Below are 18356 nucleotides of genomic sequence, written 5' to 3'. Positions count from 1 at the left end.
TGTCCTCTGATGGGACCCTATTCCTACATAGTGTACAACTTTTGACCAGGGCTGATAATGTACTTTATAGGGTTGATTTGGGATGCACATAGGACTATGTAAAAAGTACCTTTGTTCGTCCTCATATTCAATTTTGCTTTGACATTAACTGATTTTTACAAAGTGAAAATTATGGGACAACAAGAAAGACATGTATTCATAAGAAAAACTGTATGTGTTGTAAATTCAATGTAGATTCCAGTTTCAAATGGTAGACATTGTAACTCTTCAGGATGTGGCAGAGTATGAAAACCTTTGCTGTCTCTGATGCAGGTGTTTTTTTCTCCCACTCATTATGACATCACTGTGACATCATATGGTGGACATTTTCCCTGAGTTTGGCATCTCCGGGGATAATATGCTGTGTGCACACCACTTTCACACATATGCACTAGTGCAATCATTGTAGTTCCTCTTGCATGAATGTATAATTGCAACATTACATCATTTTTACAATTGTGTGTCTTCCTATGGGACTCTAATCACGCGCCGAATGTGACACAGCCTGGATTCAAACCAGGGACTGTAGTGGCGCCTCTTGCACGGAGATGCAGTGCTTCAGACGGCTGCACCACTCGGAAGGCCAATATAAACGCATCTTCAAAGAATTTACTGAGTTACAGTCCATATATAGGCCAATTGAAATGAATTAATTAGTCCCTAATCTATGGATTTCACATGACTGTACAGGGGTGCATCCATTGGTGGGCCTTGGAGGGCTCACCCACTTGCAGCCAGGCCCAGCCAATCAGAATGAGTTTGTCCCCACAAAAGGCATTATTATATGCAAATACTTGTCAGCCTCCCTCCCAGCGTGGCTACAAATTCTCTAAAAGGATGTTCGAGGCACCTTATGGTAGAAAAAATTTTAAAATATTTTTATTTCATCTCATGAAACATGGGACCAACACTTTACATGTTGTGTGTATATTTTTTGTTCAGTGTACATTTCCAAGGCAACAAATCCTCTAAAACTAACCTTCTCTGGGGTAGGCTAACTCTGAGCTTTCTCATATATCCTGAATGAATTGTCTGATTTGCGAGTTAAGGACCAATGAAATCAGATTGATAGGAGTGGGGAAAAAGGGGCTTGTGTATTGATAAGCACCTCAAAATAAGTTAACAATAGGTAATAAAATATGTCACTTTTGCCCATAAGATGGCTCTAATTTTGACTATTTTCAAATAGCCTGATGAAATTTACAATAACTTTTCTAGAGTAAAGACGTCCCCATATATAGGTTCAGTTTGCTCCAAGCAGAACTGGGCTAGGCGATGCAAACTTCTGTGCTCACACTCCCTAAAGACCTTCGCTTGAAAAACTAGAAGAAAGAGCCAATATTACTGTTTGTCTATTTTGAGCCACTGTAGTAACAATATAGCCAGAAACACTTCCTCAAAATAGATACATCAAGAAATCTATATTGAATTCTTTACGTTTTTGCAGAGGAGGTCTTAGTCGCGCAATTAAACATCATTTTTTGCAGTAATTCTCAAGTGGATGATAGCAAACACTTCATTGAAGAATCCCGTCCATTGTTCCCACCCCTACTGTAAACCAATCACTGATGAAGGGTGTAGACTTTGACTACTAAACTTCCACTTGCCTCAACAAAAAAACTGGTGCACGAACAGTTGAAAATAACCTACCGAACACCAAAATGAACAAAAACTTCACAAAATGTATAAGCTTAAAGTGTTTTGACTGGGAAGCATGTGACAGCCTTTTACGGAAGGTGGACGAGCAAAATCCACCATCGTAGTACGGATGAAGCCTGAGCTGGAATGTGAAGCTGGCTAGATTTAAAAAAAAACCTGGGTAGATCTAGCTTGCTTCTTGGTATACCACTCTGGGAAAAACTTGGACTTACGACATGGGCTCTATGCTACATTATGGACAGTACTGTTCACTACTCTATACTATGGATGCACATTACCACTGTCAATAATGCACTATACATGAACACTAACACTGTCTACACGGTTTCCCACAGCAGATATTTATTTTCTGTCAATGGGGAGCCCACCATCATAGCCAAGATCCACAATAAGATATCAGAGATGGGCCAGAGAACACACAGGATTGAACTAAACATCCAGAAAGTCTGACCGCTCTACAACTGTGGCTGTATGACATGCCGTACTCTTTTTGAACAGACGGCATCAGATACATGGCCTACACATACTAAGACAGAGGAGCGCTGTTCTGCTGTCTCAGATGCTTTATCTGAGGTTGATGTGTCTTTATGTCAATAGTGTGCAACTGCAGCCCACATTTCAGGGTGTCTCTGCATGAGGGCATTCCTGCATCTGCTACATTATGCACAGTACTGTTCACTATATACTATGGATGCACATTAACACTGTCTATAATGCACAATCTGTTGTTGAGGTTGATGACTTAAAACAAGTGCTCCCAACTGCATCTGTTCTGGTGACACAGGAGTTTGAAGTGGAGGGAGTACAGGGCTTAGCATGTCCCGCAAGGCGGCAAAAAAATTTTTGACTTGGAAAAGTTGAATATTTTCAGGAGTCAGGTAATTGTTTAAGGGAGGAGGATTGGAGGAAAGAAAGATGAGGTTGAAAAGACTGAGGGAGGCAGAGGATGGGTTTGTATCTGTTGAAGATAGTAATGACAAGGGAGAGGAATGTCGAGGAAGATTGGTATCAAGTTGAAACAAAGTGGGCCAGACACCAGTTTGAGTTCTGGAGGTGAAATGGAAGGGGCAGAAGGTATTGTGAGGAGCTTGGAGCCCAAGCCTTCCATTGATGGGCATGGCTATGATAAAGATATGATTGGTTCAGTGGGAGTAAGCTTTTTGAAGAAGGTGGAACCAGGCCTTTGTCTGATCCATGGTCGGTTTCAAGTTGGTTGGAAAAGATGGTGGGTGCCATTGAGTCGGTGAAGGTAACCCTGAGTGGAGGTGTCTGGTGCGAGAGAGGCAGTGTAGAAAAGGCCCATGGAGTTGGTGGAATAATCCTTTAATTCATTGCCATTTACTCAGCTGGGCCAGGGGCGCTTTAATTAGGTCAGGTGGAAATGTCCGACAGATCTCAACTCCATAAAAGGAGGAAATTGCCATCGCCTGATCTCGCTGCTTTCTCTTCCTTAACTCCATCTCATCCAGAAGTTCTGTGCGTCCATGAATCCACACTACTCAGTAAATATACCACTTTATGGTTAAAGGAATTCCTGCCTCAGTCTCATCCATTCCTCTGTCACCTGACACGTGACCACCTGTTCACCTTCACTGTCAGTCATCCTACCTGTCCAGCTACCCACACAGATTCCACTAATCTTTCAATGGTCCTTCGAGCCGGATGATGACTGAACCAAAGACAGGTGAAAAGGAAATGAAGGCGGAGAGGAAGAATTGTCTCCACTGGAAGGAAGAAGAGAGGAGGAGAGCAGCTGAGGGAAAGGTCTTGGAACAAAGGAAATATCCAGGAGCTAAGCCTAAAGCAACAAATGCTTCATCCTCAACTACCAGCAGCACCAGAAGAACCAGGCAAGCACCTGGTTATCTTAAGGATTATGTGGTCGAGGTTCCGACATCAAAGGGCAAGCCCACCAGAGCTCAAAGAGTTGATGGATCAACTATACGTTTCAGCCATCAACCATCCCCTCTGAGCCAAGGACCGGAAACTGCTTTGGAGCAGGAAAGTGGTCTACGTGAAGAACCTATGGAGGAGGTAACTCCCACTGCACAGGTCGACCAGCTTCCAGAGGCAGGCTCCGCTCACCCCTTAACTAATGGGAAATCGTGTGAAGCACTCTAGACGGAGTGGGAGTTCGACCAGTGGATACCCCTTTGGAAGTGGCCATGGCTGTTATGCAGGTGAGTGAGGACCCAAAAGCGGTTTAACAGAAACAGAGTCCTTTAATGTCAAAACACAGGGAAGACATAGATCCTCTTCAGATGTATTGAATGGCAAAATAGACAACCCGCAGAGAGGGCGACAAATAAATCATAAAGTCCTTCTGATATTACAGAAGAGTCCCCTTCTTAGCAGCAGAGGAGAATAGCAGGGTTAGCGGCGACAGACTGCTGGTCTCTCTGGGTAGGCGCGGGTTGTAGAGGACAGAGGTACCTGATCACACGTAGCATCAGAAGAACAGGCAGATTCCGACAGGACGAGACAAGGGTGAAGCAAACGAGACGATAGTTTGGTTCTGGCATGAGAAACTCAAACGAGAATCTGACAAAGACAGAAGCAGGAACAGAGAGAGAAATAGAGAACTAATCAGAGGGAAAAAAAGGGAACAGGTGGGAAAAGGGTGAACGAGGTAGTTAGAGAAGATGAGGAACAGCTGGGGGAAGGAAAGGAAGAGAAGGTAACCTAATACGACCAGCAGGGGGAAACGGAGTGAAGAGAAAGAACAGGAACAAGACATAACATGACAATACATGACAATGGCAGCAGCCATTCACTAGCCCTCAGCGATTCACAGACCGCTGTCCTACAAGAGAGGATGAAACTATTAGCTTTGGAGGAAATTGAGCGTCAGATTGAGGAGGAACGACAGGCTGACGAACGATGTCACCAATTGGATGTGCAGGCCCGTAGAGCTCTACAGGAAAGGGAATTCATTGCCAAGGACCTGGCACAGCAGCGACGGCACCGTCAAGCCAGAAGGGAATTAGAGGAGGCACGGATGGTCTCATCCTTCCTGGAGAGGAACGAACAGGGAGTTGACCTGACCACCCCTCCACATGGACCTGAACTGTCTGCCTTTCTTTCCCAATCTGACCCTCTGGTACAGCATGGCACACAGTCCCGGACGCTCCGGGGTCAACAGCCAACACGGAACACGGGAGACAGGTCGCTCCGCCAACGCCCTCTATGCCAGTAACACAAGTTAGCATTCCTCCATCTGGACAAAGCATCACTCCTTCGACCTTTCCGCCAATTACCAACCAAGGTAAATCGTTCCTTTCGTCCAGGGCCAGGCCAGTCCTCAAACAACAGGTCGGAGGGCTCTCGCCCAATTCCGGCTGCCACAAATGGAGGGTCTGGGACAGTAGGGGACAGGCCCAATGAGGCCACAGTGGGCTCATCAGAAGTCCCGGGTTTATCCTTCACGCAATCAGAAGAGGGAGCCAACATTATGAAACTTCTAGTAGCCTCAGCCTATGGAATTCCCAGACCCAAACTGCCATACTTTGAAAATGGAAAGGAGAGTGAATTTGTCCTTTTGGAAATGGCATTGGAGAGCCTACTGGGTATTCACAGTCATCTGTCAGAACGCTACAAATACCAAGTACTAATGGATCATTTGCGGTTTCCCAGTGCATACAGGCTGGCCCAATCCTTTATGCACTCCGCAACACCATACACTGCAGCTCTCCAGGCCCTGAAGGCGAGATATGGTGAGCCACGTCAGCTGGTCCAGAATGAACTAAACAACATCCTGAACACGTCTCCAATTAAAATGGGAGACCATGCTGCCTTCCAAGAATTCTCCCTGGCTGTCCAATCCCTGACCTCGATGCTCCAATCCGTTGAAGGAGAAGACGGGAATGAGCTTAAATGTGGCTCCCACGTGGACAGGCTTCTTAGCAAACTTCCAGTGTACCTCAGAGACAGTTTCATTGAACATTGTTTGAATAAGGGCATCCTGAAAGAGGGCTCGAGAAGCACCTATGCTCTCAGAGACCTGGCCGCATGGTTGGAGGTGAAGGCAAAGGCGAAGAGCATCGCTCACCAGGCCACAATCTCAGCCATAGCCGCCGGGGGAAGGAAGGAGTTTGAACGCCAGGAGGGACAGAAAAGGCCAAATCCCACTACCATGTACTTAAATAGTGAGGCCGGGGAGGAACCTGGGAAGAAGACCCCTCTCAAGAACATCAAATTCCAGCCTTACTGCCCATATTGCAATAGTAAGGGGCACTTCCTTGGCTCATGCCCCAGAGTAAAAAAGCTCACTCAAACTCAATTGAAGGCCTGGATCACTTCAGGCGAACGATGCTACAAGTGTGCCCGTAGCCATAAGGTGGAGACCTGCACATTGAGGAAACCCTGCAACCGCTGTAAAGAAATCCATCTCACCGTGTTGCATGATCTAATTCCCCAAGCAAAGAAGGAGCAGAGTATGCTCATGGTAGGAGCTGCAAAGGAGCTGTATCTCGACCAGCAGAACCGGTCTCCAAGGGTCATGTTGAAGGTGGTCAAGGTCACTCTGCAAAGTGAAGGGAGAAGCATAGATACATTCGCCGTTCTAGATGATGGGTCAGAAAGAACAATCATTCTCACAGCGGCCACCCGTCAGCTTAACCTGGAAGGGACCCCCGAGACCCTTAATCTCAGAACGGTGCAACATGATGTTATCCAAATGAAAGGCTCTGCTGTAACCTTTAGCATTTCACCTTCAGGAAACAGGGACGTGGCCTATAACATCACCAATGCCTTCACGGCAGATGGCTTGAATCTCGCAGAGCACTCCTGCCACGGTAAGTGTTCTACAGAAACAATATCCTCATCTACGAGGATTGCCTCTTCCTAACCTGGCCAGAGTAGCGCCACTTATCCTGATTGGGTCAGACCACCCACATCTCGTCACCCCGACTGAGCCCATACGAGCTGGACCAGAAGGAGGTCCATACATCCTTGGGTTGGGCTGTGCAAGGTCCATCCCATCTACTTCTCTCCACCCAAGCTGTACAGTCACAGCAAGTCCTCTTCACCAGAAGCAATCCAGAAGCAGCCACTGACCTCCTTCGGAATGTTGAGATGCTCTGGAAGATGGACACCTTCTCCAACCAGAAGATACAGGAGGTCACTCGCTCGAAACATGACTCCTATGCATTAGACCTCCTGGAGAAGAGCACCACCACCACTGAAATGGATGGCGTTCGCAGGTATGCAACCCCACTGCTACGGGTGCCCAACCATCCTCCTCTGGCAACCACGACACGGGCTGTACTCCCACTACTGCGTGGAACGGAGCGACGCCTGGTGAAGAATCCTGAGCTTGCAGAAGTTCATAACCGAGAGATTCATAACCTTGTGAAGGCAGGCTACGTCACTGAAGTGACAGCTCATGAAGAGGGAAACGCACTCCGTGAATCCTGGTATCTCCCTCACCATGTTATCCAGCAACATGGTGGGAAGTATAGACTTGTCTTCAACTGTTCATTCCAAGCAGCTGGTCAAAGCCTGAATGACTGTCTACTCCCCGGACCAACCTTAGGTCCTTCCTTGCTCGGTGTCCTTCTCCGGTTCCGGCAGCACTCTACAGCCACCGGTGGAGACATCAAAGCCATGTTTCATCAGATTCGTTTACTGCCTTCCGACACCACACTGCTCCGGTTCATATGGCGAGATATGGAACGAGATGCAGAGCCCACAATCTATGAATGGCAGGTACTCCCATTTGGCACCACCTGCAGTCCTTGCTGTGCCATATATGCTCTGCAGAGACACGCACGGGAGCATCCAGACTGTGACCCAGAAGTATTGGATTCAGTGGAAAATGCCTTCTATGTGGATAACTGCTTACAGAGCATCCCATCCACGGCTGAAGCGAAATCACTCCTTGATAAAGTACGGAATCTCCTGTCCAAAGGGGGATTTGAGGTCCGACAGTGGGCTAGTAACAGAGCGGAGGTTATCCAGCACCTCCCGCCACAAGCTAGGTCCAGTAGCAGTGAACTATGGCTAACGCAGTCTGGTGCTAACCCAGAAGAGCCCACTCTAGGACTGAGGTGGAGCTGCATACCGGATACCCTGGGGTATAAGCACCGCTCATCCCCGAGTAAAGAAACCCCACTCTGCGCACCATCTATCGGACCCTGGCCAGTCAATACGATCCCCTTGGGTATATCCTGCCATACACAACACGGGCCAAAGTCTTAGTCCAGGACCTGTGGCAGACCAAGAGGGACTGGGATGAACCAATCCACCCGGCTGACCTAGTGGAACGATGGATCTGTTGGGAAACTGAGTTAACGGAGCTCTCTGATGTCCAAATGCCAAGATGTTATGTACCATCCTGTGCTGACCAACTGGGATCATGCCTGGAACTGCATGTGTTCTGTGACGCTTCGGAGCGAGCTTATGGGGCTGTTTCCTATCTTAGAGTGGAGGATAAGGCAGGCCACACCCATGTCTCCTTTGTCATGGCCAGGTCCAGGGTCGCACCCAAGAAGCAGTTGTCAATGCCTAGGCTGGAACTCAGTGCTGCCCTTTCCGGAGCCCAGTTGGCCTCTACCTTGCGAGCCGAGCTCACCTTGCCAATCCAAAGGGTCATCTACTGGAGTGATTCGACCACTGTATTGACCTGGCTCAAGTCGGAGTCCTGCAGGTATAAGGTGTTCGTCGGAACTCGCATTGCGGAAATCCAAGACCTAACAGAAGTCCAGGACTGGAGGTATGTTGATAGCATAAACAATCCTGCTGATGACGTTACTAGAGGTAAAACCCTTAAGGAATTGGCTAAACCCCATCGCTGGAGCTTGGGAACACCATTCTTGTCCCAACCAGAGAAAGAGTGGCCGACAGCCCCCAGGCGTGCGCCCCCTCCGCAACCAACTGAAGCTCATGAGTTAAGAAAGTCCGCCCAATGCTACAGCATTTCTACGGAACCAACAACGGCTCTCCCTGACCTAACACAATCCCAAACACTGCCGGATCTGATCACCGCCACAAACCAGACCTCAGATGGGGTGGCTTCTATACCTACCTCCCCTCGCGGCAGAGACACTACTCCTCCAGCAAGCACAAGCAGTTAGCTTCCCTGAGGAGTTAAAAGCTCTGAAAGCCGGTAGGGAAGTGGCTAAGGACAGCAGTCTTCTCTCTCTGCCCCAGAATATGATCCAATCCTTGGAGTGATCAGAGTCGGAGGAGGCTGCGCCAAGCAGAGGTTTTGGACCCAGATGCTATCCACCCAATTATCCTTGACTCCAGACACCCTCTTATACCAGGCTCCTCATCAAGAGTTATGATGAGCGGCTTCTCCACCCAGGTCCAGAGAGGGTCTATGGGGAGATGAGGCGGAAGTACTGGATAATTGGAGGACGAGGAGTCATTCGTAAGCACCAATATGCCTGCGTAGAATGTCAGAGATGGCGGGCCGGAGCTACGGTGCCCAAAATGGCAGATTTACCCCCTTCTCGCTTGCGCTTCCTTAAACCACCCTTCTGGTCAACAGGAGTAGATTGCTTTGGCCCCTTGATGATCAAGTTAGGTCGTCGTGTGGAAAAGCGCTGGGGCATTCTATTCAAGTGTTTGACAACCAGATGTGTCCACCTGGACCTACTGGAGAGTTTGGATACTGAAGCCTTCCTCATGGCCCTACGGCGGTTTATCTCCCGACGGGGGAAACCCTACGAGATCCTGGCTGACAGAGGTACGAACTTCAAGGCAGGAGAAGCCAGGTTGGAGGAAGCCTTCCAAGCCATGGAACCCAGCCTCCAGGATCAGCTGATGGACCAACAAATCTCATTTAAATTTAACCCTCCAGGCGCTCCTCATTTTGGAGGAACATGGGAGCGAGAGATCAAATCTGTAAAAACGGCCTTACGAGTCGTCCTGGGGGACCAAACTGTCACTGAAACTGTCTTGAGGACCGTCCTGATAGAGGTGGAAGGGATGCTGAACTCCAAACCCTTGGGATATCTCTCTGCAGACATCGCTGACCCCGATCCGGTTACACCGAATATGCTCTTGATGGGACGCCGAGATGCGTCACTTCCTCAAGCCATGTATGCTGATACCAACCTCGTAGGCAGACGCCGGTGGCGACACAGCCAAATCTTAGCTGACCATTTTTGGGCCCGATTCATTCGGGATTACCTACCAAGTCTACAGCACAGAGGGAAATGGCGGAGAGAAATGGCCAGCCTGGAAACTGGCCAAGTAGTAATGATGGTGGACCCTCAGCTGCCTCGAGCCTCCTGGCCGGTGGGCCGTATAACTAAGACCATGCCTGGGATCGATGGTTGTGTTAGATCAGTGGAGATCCAGGTGAAGAACCGGACATATATCCGGCCAGTTGCCCGACTGATTCCTCTCCCTGAGATGACAGAGGACGGGGAGCAATGAGCCTTTTTTGAGGAGTGTGGAATTTAACAAATTTCCGGGGTGGCTGTAGAAAAGGCCCATGGAGTTGGTGGAATAATCCTTTAATTCATTGCCATTTACTCAGCTGGGCCAGGGGCGCTTTAATTAGGTCAGGTGGAAATGTCCGACAGATCTCAACTCCATAAAAGGAGGAAATTGCCATCGTCTGATCTCGCTGCTTTCTCTTCCTTAACTCCATCTCATCCAGAAGTTCTGTGCGTCCATGAATCCACACTACTCAGTAAATATACCACTTTATGGTTAAAGGAATTCCTGCCTCAGTCTCATCCATTCCTCGGTCACCTGACACACCTGTTCACCTTCACTGTCAGTCATCCTACCTGTCCAGCTACCCACACAGATTCCACTAATCTTTCAGGCAGGTTGAGGTGGCCAGGGTCATTGTAGTGAAAAATATGTTGTATGCAGAGGAAGTGAAGAAGGTAGTGGAGGTGGATCAAGGGTGAGGGATTCTGAGAGTATCCCTGTGAATAGTAGATATTTGCCAGAACAGAGGGATAGGCCAATGAGTGATATATGTTTCAATGAGGTTGGCTTAGCATTCATAGCCATTGTTATCTGCTGTACTGCAGAGATGACACGTAAGTCATAGAAAATAGATGTTGTGGTGGCAGCTGCAGAGAAGTACTTGGGGGTATGAGATTAGATTTCAGAAGAGTTACAGGGTGTGTTGAGTTGTAGTGTCCCGTCCTCTCGGGTCGTTGGCCTGGGGTAGGATAAGACAGGGTTAAAGTAGTGGAATAAGGTGATGGGTTTTAATGAGTGTAGGGTTAGTTAGAAGGGTCATTAAATATATATATATATTTATTTTTTCACATTTCCCCTTTCCAATTTTTTCACAAAGGTAATGGATTCATACTATAGTTCAGTAGAGGGCGATAATGCAACATATTGGATACCAACCGTCTTTAAACCTCACAGAAGCAGAAGAAGAAGAATACACCTGTTCTTTTGTGATTGCTGCCCTGCCCACTATTTAACTGGAAGGAGAGCTATTCCACACAATTGTTTATGCTTTTTCTCTGGTTGTTTTTTTTCCCAAGTCTTGGGGGACAATTGTTGATGCAACATGGTTTGGTTTCTGATTCTCATCCGGTTTGTCCAAGGTAGGACCAGTCATTTTGGTTATGTGACATCCTGCGCTTGAGTGTTTTCCATTTGAGGTAGGCCAGGCCGGCCCCACTGCGGACGACAATTGGTTCACCATGTTATTATCTAACATGTATTATGTTCCCCTTGTGTATTTCAGTGGGCAGTGTTCCCATCACCAATTTCACAAATGCTACTACTTCAAATGCTACTTTCCCTGCCACAGGTAGGCAGGCCTGCATTTGGGACCAGTCATTTTGTTAGATGACAGGCTGAAAGCTAGGCCTGTTTTCCATGTATATTTAATGTAGGCCAGCCTCACTGCAAAACTGTTCTGTTCCACTTTATAATATTTTCTTTCTGAATTTCAGTGGACAATTCTACAAACCCCATCAACAATTCTACAAATGGGACTTTCACTGCCACAAGTAGGCCTCTACTGTGATTCTAAAGTCAATCTCTTGGGCTGATGGGGCATAAAGAAACGACTAAATCTGTCTTCAAGTTTATGGCTTGTCTATCAATAAACATAATGATATTACAAAATAAGTTTGTTCACAATTTCTTTTAGGTTCTACTGCCTCAATGGGGACACGCCACAGACGAAATGATTGGCTTAAAACGCCTGAAACCAGAGAAGGTAACGCATTCATTAGATGAAGCGCACAATCCTGGACCTCTACCATGAGGTCTGGACTTTAATGGCACTGGAGGTAGTGACTTGTAACTAGTACATGTCAGTGTTGTTTCAGACCATCTCTCTCTGTTACAGAGGACTTACAGTTCGACCTTGCTATCATGGAGGGAGACATTCTGGTTTCGGTGAGTCTGTTATCCCTGCTTTCTGTCCTGTTACTGCATCTTTTAGACTGATGAATCTAATTGATTCCACCTTCTGATATACACAGCCTGAAGCTAATGACTCCAAAATCATTCAAGCCAGATTGTTGAACAGAATTACATTTGAACGTGCTCTACCGGTTGTCCATGGTGTTGGTCCTTCAGATGGTCGCAATTTGAGCCAATATATCCACAGGAAAATATACAATGCATGCATAATAACCTAAGTGATAGAAATTTCAACTTCAGTACCGTCACTCTAAAAGTTGTGTTAACAGTACTTTCCTGTGGATATTTTTAACCATCCGTGGTGTTGATCCTTCAGACCACCAGTAGAGTAAGTTTCAATGTTATTGTATTTAACATTCTGTCTTGTAAAGAAACCTTTAGTGATTTTGCAGTCATTAATTTCAGTCTGTGTATACCAGAAGCTGGTACAGTACCTTGACTTATTTCACATTTTGTTGTTACAGCCTGAATTCAAAATGGATTAAATACAAATTCTAACCCATCTACACAAAATACCCCATAATGACAGTGAAAATGTTTTAGAAATGTTTGCTAGTTTATTGAAAATGAAATGCAGAAATATCTCAACTAGTCGCATCCCAGAGTCGATACTTTGTAGAAGCACCTTTGGCAGCGATTACACCTGTGAGTCTCTCTGGGTAAGTCTAAGAGCTTTCCACATCTGGATTGTGTAACTTCTCAATCTAATCAAAATGATTCAAGCTGTCAAATTGGTTGTTGATCACTACTAAACAACCATGTTCAGGTCCTGCAGTAGATTTGTTAAAACTTTAAACTTGGCCACTCGGGAACATTCTGTCTTGGTAAGAAACTCCAGTGCAGATTTGCCCTTGTTTTAGGTTATTGTCCTGCAGAAAAGTGAATTATGCTCCCAGTGTCTGGTAGAAAGCAGACTAAACCAGGATTTCCTCTAGGATCTTGCTTGTGCTTAGCTCATAACGTTTCTTTTTGATCCTGAAACTCCCCAGTCTGCTATGATTACAAGCATACCCATAACATGATGCGTCCATCACAATGCTTGAAAATATAAAGTGGTACTCAGTAATCTTTTGGATTTGCCTGTCATTACACTTTGTATTCAGGACAAAAAGATAATTGCTTTGCCACATTTTCTGCAGTATTACTTTAGTGCCTTGATGCAAACAGGATGCATGTTTTGGAATTTTATTTTGTACAGGCTTCATTTTCACTATCAATCAGGTTAGTATTGTAGAGTAACTAAAATGTTGTTGCGGTCTCTTATCACAGCCATTAAAGTCTAACTGTTTTATAGTCACTATTGGGCTCATGGTGAAATCCCTGAGCGGTTTCCTTCTTCTCTGGCAACTGACTTAGGAAAGACACCTGTATCTTTTGTATGGACTGGGTGTATTGAAACACCATCCAAAGTGTAATTAACTTCACCACGCTCGAAGGGATCTTCAATGTCTGCTTTTTTTGACCCATCTACCAATAGGTGCCTTATGCAAGTTTTTGAAACCAACAGGACGTTGTAGTTAAATCTGTTTGAAATGCACTGCTTGTTTGAGACCTTACAATTATCTGTATGTGTGGGTTACAGAGATGAGGTAGTCATTCGAAATTCACGTTAAACACAATTGCACAGTGAATCATGCAAATAATAGATTTGTGTGTCGGCCAGTGACGACAATTTAAATCGTAGTGGCACGGTTTCAGTTGATTTAATTTTTCTTAAAGATGTTAAAATGTATATAGTTTATAAAACATTAGGAACACCTAATATTGAGTTGCACCCCCCTTTGCCCTCAGAAAAGCCTAAATTCGTCAGGGCATGGACTCTACAAGGTGTCACGCATTCCACAGGAATGCTGGCCCCATGATGTCCTCAATGCTTCCCACCATTGTGCCCAGTTGACTGGTAGTGGATCTCTAATCCGAAATAGCTCGTTCCATCTCATCCCACAGATGCTTAATTGGATTGAGATCTGGTGACTGGGCAGGCCACTGCACTAAGCTGAATTCACTGTAATTTTCGTGGAACCATTCCTGGAGAATCCTAGCCTTGTGTCTTGGGGCATTCTCCTGCTAAAAAAATCAATTCACAAATGGATACACTGCTGCCATGGATGCACCTGATTTTCAATTATGTTCAGACATTCAAACGTTGCTCAACTTTTATCCAACGTGTGCCATGAAAAGGCACCCCACAGCATCACACCACCACTGCCACTCACCAGCCTGCAATGTTAACCACATGCATCCATCATGATGTTTGTCTTCTTCATACCCTAGTCCTCCAATCAGCGTGAAATTGCAAGAAAACGGGAGTCATCAGACCAGACGTTTTTCCAAATCTCCTGTGTGCAGTGTTTCCTTAGTCCACTGCAACATGTTTTTTGCTGAAAGAAGTGGTACTCTGTAAGGTTGTCGGCTGCCATACCCCATTTGTGTCAAGATTCTACGAGTTGAGCATTCTTTGGGCACAAATGTTTTACTGGACGGTCAATTGAATATAACTGTAGCCCGTCTGTTGCTCTGCACAATTCGTGTCACCCACTGGACTGCCATTGGCTGGATGTCCTTTGGGTGGTGGACCATTCTTCACACACACGGGAAACCGAATGTGAAATACCCAGCAACGTTGCAGTTCTTGACACACTCAAACTGGTGAGCCTGGTACCTACCATACCCTGATCAAAGGTACTTCAATATTTTGTCCTGCCTATTCACCCTCTGAATGGCATATATACATGATCCATGTCGCAAGGCTTAACAATCCTCCTTTAACCGGTCTCTTCATATACACTGATTGAACAGGTGACCTCAATAAGGATCATAGCATTCACCTGGTCAGTCTGTCATGGAAAGTACACTGTATATTGCTCCATTCTTTTTTCTACATACTTAGTCTGGTTTTAGTCATTTAAGTTAATACTGAAATAGTTGTACCATTTTAGAATTTAAAAACATTCATAGGGGAAACGCAGAAATAACAATTGAATTAATCGGAGGCCTATGCTGTCTCGCGACAGCTGGATTTAAGACTAGGTGTTTTGTCCTACAGGAAGACCGATTAGCTGTGAAGTCACTTTGGCCTGAGAATGAAGGCGTCACTTCTATCCCCTACAAGATCAACGATTATCTGGGTGAGTGTCGAATACAGTAGGAGAGATTAACACTAGATGTTTTCTAATACAGTGAGAATGATATGCACCGTCTAATGGTAGATTGTCTCTGATCCACACAGTGGACAGAAAGGTAACTATACTAGCAGCGTTCAAGATGATTTCAGACCAGACGTGTATCCTCTTCCACGAATACACCAATGAGATTAACTACATAGACATCATCTCTGGGACAGGGTGAGTCCAAAGTGGACACATTAACACATTCTCTCCTTCCCAGCAGTTTACAGTTAACTCACAACCTCTCCTTCCTTTTTCCTGTGTTCAATCCTTTATTTTTCTCTCTTCCTGTCATATCCCCTCTTTCTCCTCCATTTCTCTCCTCCTCCTTCTCTCACCTTTCTCTTTCTTCACTTAACTCTAGCTGTGCGTCGTATGTAGGTTTTCAGGGCGGGGCCCAGTCTCTGTACTTCGGTAGAGGCTGTAACGTGGGGAACCTGTGCCATGAGCTGATGCATGCCCTGGGCCTGCACCACGAGCACACACGACCAGACCGTGACCAATACGTCACCATACAGTGGAACAACGTGGTCCCAGGTTACTCACACCAACACAACATACTAAACCACCTCACGGGCATTACATGTGGATCAGGGGAAGGGCTGGTCAATTTGTCCCCTGAAGAGCTGCAGTGTGTAGGCTTTAGTACTAGCCCAACACTAACATACCTGATTCAGCTTTTTGTGGTCTGGAGTGAAGACCGTACAGAATAACTAACTATTGACATTTAATATTTGATTAGGTACTGCCTAAGTGTAACGGATGTGAAACGGCTGGCTTAGTTAGCGGTGGTGCGCGCTAAATAGCGTTTCAATCGGTGACGCCACTTGCTCTGAGACCTTTAAGTAGTGGTTCCCCTTGCTCTGCAAGGGCCGTGGCTTTTGTGGAGCGATGGGTAACGATGCTTCGTGGGTGTCAGTTGTTGATGTGTGCAGAGGGTCCCTGGTTCGCGCCCGGGTATGGGCGAGGGGACGGTCTAAAGTTATACTGTTACATAACCAGCAGCTACTCTTCCTGGGCTCCACACAACATGAAACACTACATAACATGAATAGACAGTGCACCACAAGGACAGAACAACATTAGTTTAAAATGCGAATTTCTTCTGGCATGATTGCAGCAACCTTGTTCGCTAAATTTGCCTGACGCGAATAACTCTACATTGTCATCTACAGTTACCACCTATCCTGGTGTAAAATATACCTTTTACAGTTGCCACCCGTAATGGGTATCCTGGGATAACATGTAAGCTCGTTTTGAGGGCAGTTTTGTTACATTACCACCCGCAATGGGTTTCATTAGGTAAGATGAAATATTCATGCCTTGAATCATGTAGAGTTTCCTCCTGCTAGAGGTTCAACTTAATGGTTTCCATCTCAACTTGTATACATTTCCATTTTCATTCCCCTATATCACATTCACACCCAGCAGTGTCCACCAGTCACATCTGCCTCTTGTAACTCTTTTAACTTCCAGGAAAACAAGAGAACTTTAAGGTGAAGAAAGGAGATACTCAGGACCTGCCCTATGACTACGACTCCATAATGCACTACGGAACGTCAGTCACACTACTCTCCTCCTTATTCCCACTAAAGTCCTAATTTTACTCACCTTGTTTTTAAACTGCTAGAAGTATGTAAATATGAGTTTTACTGTGACTGTGTACGGTATCCAGCTCCAGTAACATTTCCCTGTGCGTACCAAATGGTTCCCTCTTTAGGTCACTTTTTTTTAACCTGGGCTCTGGTCAAACTATGTGCACTATATTGGGAATAGGGTGGCATTGTGGCGCAGTCCTTGTGTTAAAGTAGCAAGTCCTCTAATCCCCCATTGTTGGGTTTCTCCTGGCAGAAACTACTTCTCATCAAACCGGAACCCCACTATTGGCTCCAAGAAGAGGGGAGTTCAGATTGGACAAAGAAATCACCTGAGCCCCCTGGACATAACACGCCTTAACAAACTCTATCAATGTGGTAAAGGCATGCGCACACAGACAGACAGGAAAAATATCAGAATTGGGCTGCCTTTGTAAATGCAGTCATTATCGCACTGTATTCTAACCATGTTCATGTCCTGTTACAGAATAACAATGCACAGTTTATCACTTATTACACCATCGAAGAAGATTTCAACACCGCTGCTGTCGACTGAAGATTCCAAGACAAATGGCACTGACATTTTAACTTCTCAACAATGAATAAGTTGAACAAGTCCCTTAAAGCTTTCTGATGTATTGTACGTGTGTTCAGCAGCAGGTAGTTTAATTTGTCCTGTGTGCTCTTGCTGCCTTGAATTAGGCCTATTCCACTGCACTTGTCTTGGAAATAAATAAAATGATCTAGACTGAAAATAATCCAGTCAGTGTGATGTTTCTTGCAGTGTTCTATTTCATTCTATAACGGACCTTCTCAGCTATGCTCATCATGCATCCCAAGGTGGGATCAGAGATTAAGAAGATCTAGCATAGCAGGAGAGACGACTTAAATTAATTGTGATTCATACCTTAAACTTGGCCGACTACCTAGGCAACAGGACTTAGACAGCAGGGAACAGACTCAACAAATTCAGAATTTCACCCTCTAGAAGGGTGTACTACGAAATAGGTTTGAGTTGGCGAGGTAAGTTTGGTACACTCTTGAGCCCAACTCAGGATAACCGGTACCATGAAAGTGGCCCACCTTTTAGCAAGAAATACTAAACAAATATACATATAGATGTATATACACACTACTGTTCAAAAGTTTGGGGTCACTTAGAAATGTCCTTGTCTTTGAAAGCCTTTCGTCCATTAAAATATCAACTTAGCCTTCCATAAGCTTCCCACAATAAATTGGGTGAATTTTGGCCCATTCCTCCTGACAGAACTGTTGGTAGGCCTACTTGCTGGCACACGCTTTCTCAATTCTGCCCACAAATGTTCTATAGGATTGAAGTTGGGGCTTTGTGATGGCCACTCTAATACCTTGACTTTGTTGTCCTTCAGCCATTTTGCCACAAGTATGTTTGGGGTCATTGGTCGTAAATGGGTCTTCCAAATAGACAATCTTTAACTTCCTGACTGTCTTGATGTTGCTTCACTATATCCACATGATTCTCCTTAAACATGATTCAATCTAGTTTGTGAAGTTC

The 18356-nt window shown here is 45.6% G+C and overlaps 1 protein-coding gene across 1 annotated transcript; it reads left to right on the top strand.

Moving 5' to 3' along the window:
• Positions 1 to 11114: 11114 nt before the first annotated feature.
• LOC135567642 (astacin-like metalloprotease toxin 5) lies at positions 11115 to 17594 on the top strand. The gene is made up of 11 exons (XM_065014944.1): positions 11115 to 11228; positions 11372 to 11437; positions 11583 to 11639; positions 11783 to 11851; positions 11984 to 12033; positions 15107 to 15188; positions 15290 to 15404; positions 15592 to 15764; positions 16704 to 16785; positions 17079 to 17200; positions 17310 to 17594. Exons 1-11 carry the CDS (start codon positions 11192 to 11194, stop codon positions 17312 to 17314), a joined length of 858 nt encoding a protein of 285 aa, XP_064871016.1. The 5' UTR covers positions 11115 to 11191; the 3' UTR covers positions 17315 to 17594.
• The last annotated feature ends 762 nt before the right edge of the window (positions 17595 to 18356 follow it).

Source organism: Oncorhynchus nerka, unplaced genomic scaffold, assembly GCF_034236695.1.
Source record: "Oncorhynchus nerka isolate Pitt River unplaced genomic scaffold, Oner_Uvic_2.0 unplaced_scaffold_1895, whole genome shotgun sequence".
Lineage (NCBI taxonomy): Eukaryota > Metazoa > Chordata > Actinopteri > Salmoniformes > Salmonidae > Oncorhynchus > Oncorhynchus nerka.
The sequence above is the reverse complement of the archived record's forward strand: the minus strand, read 5'-3'. Positions and strand labels throughout refer to the sequence as shown.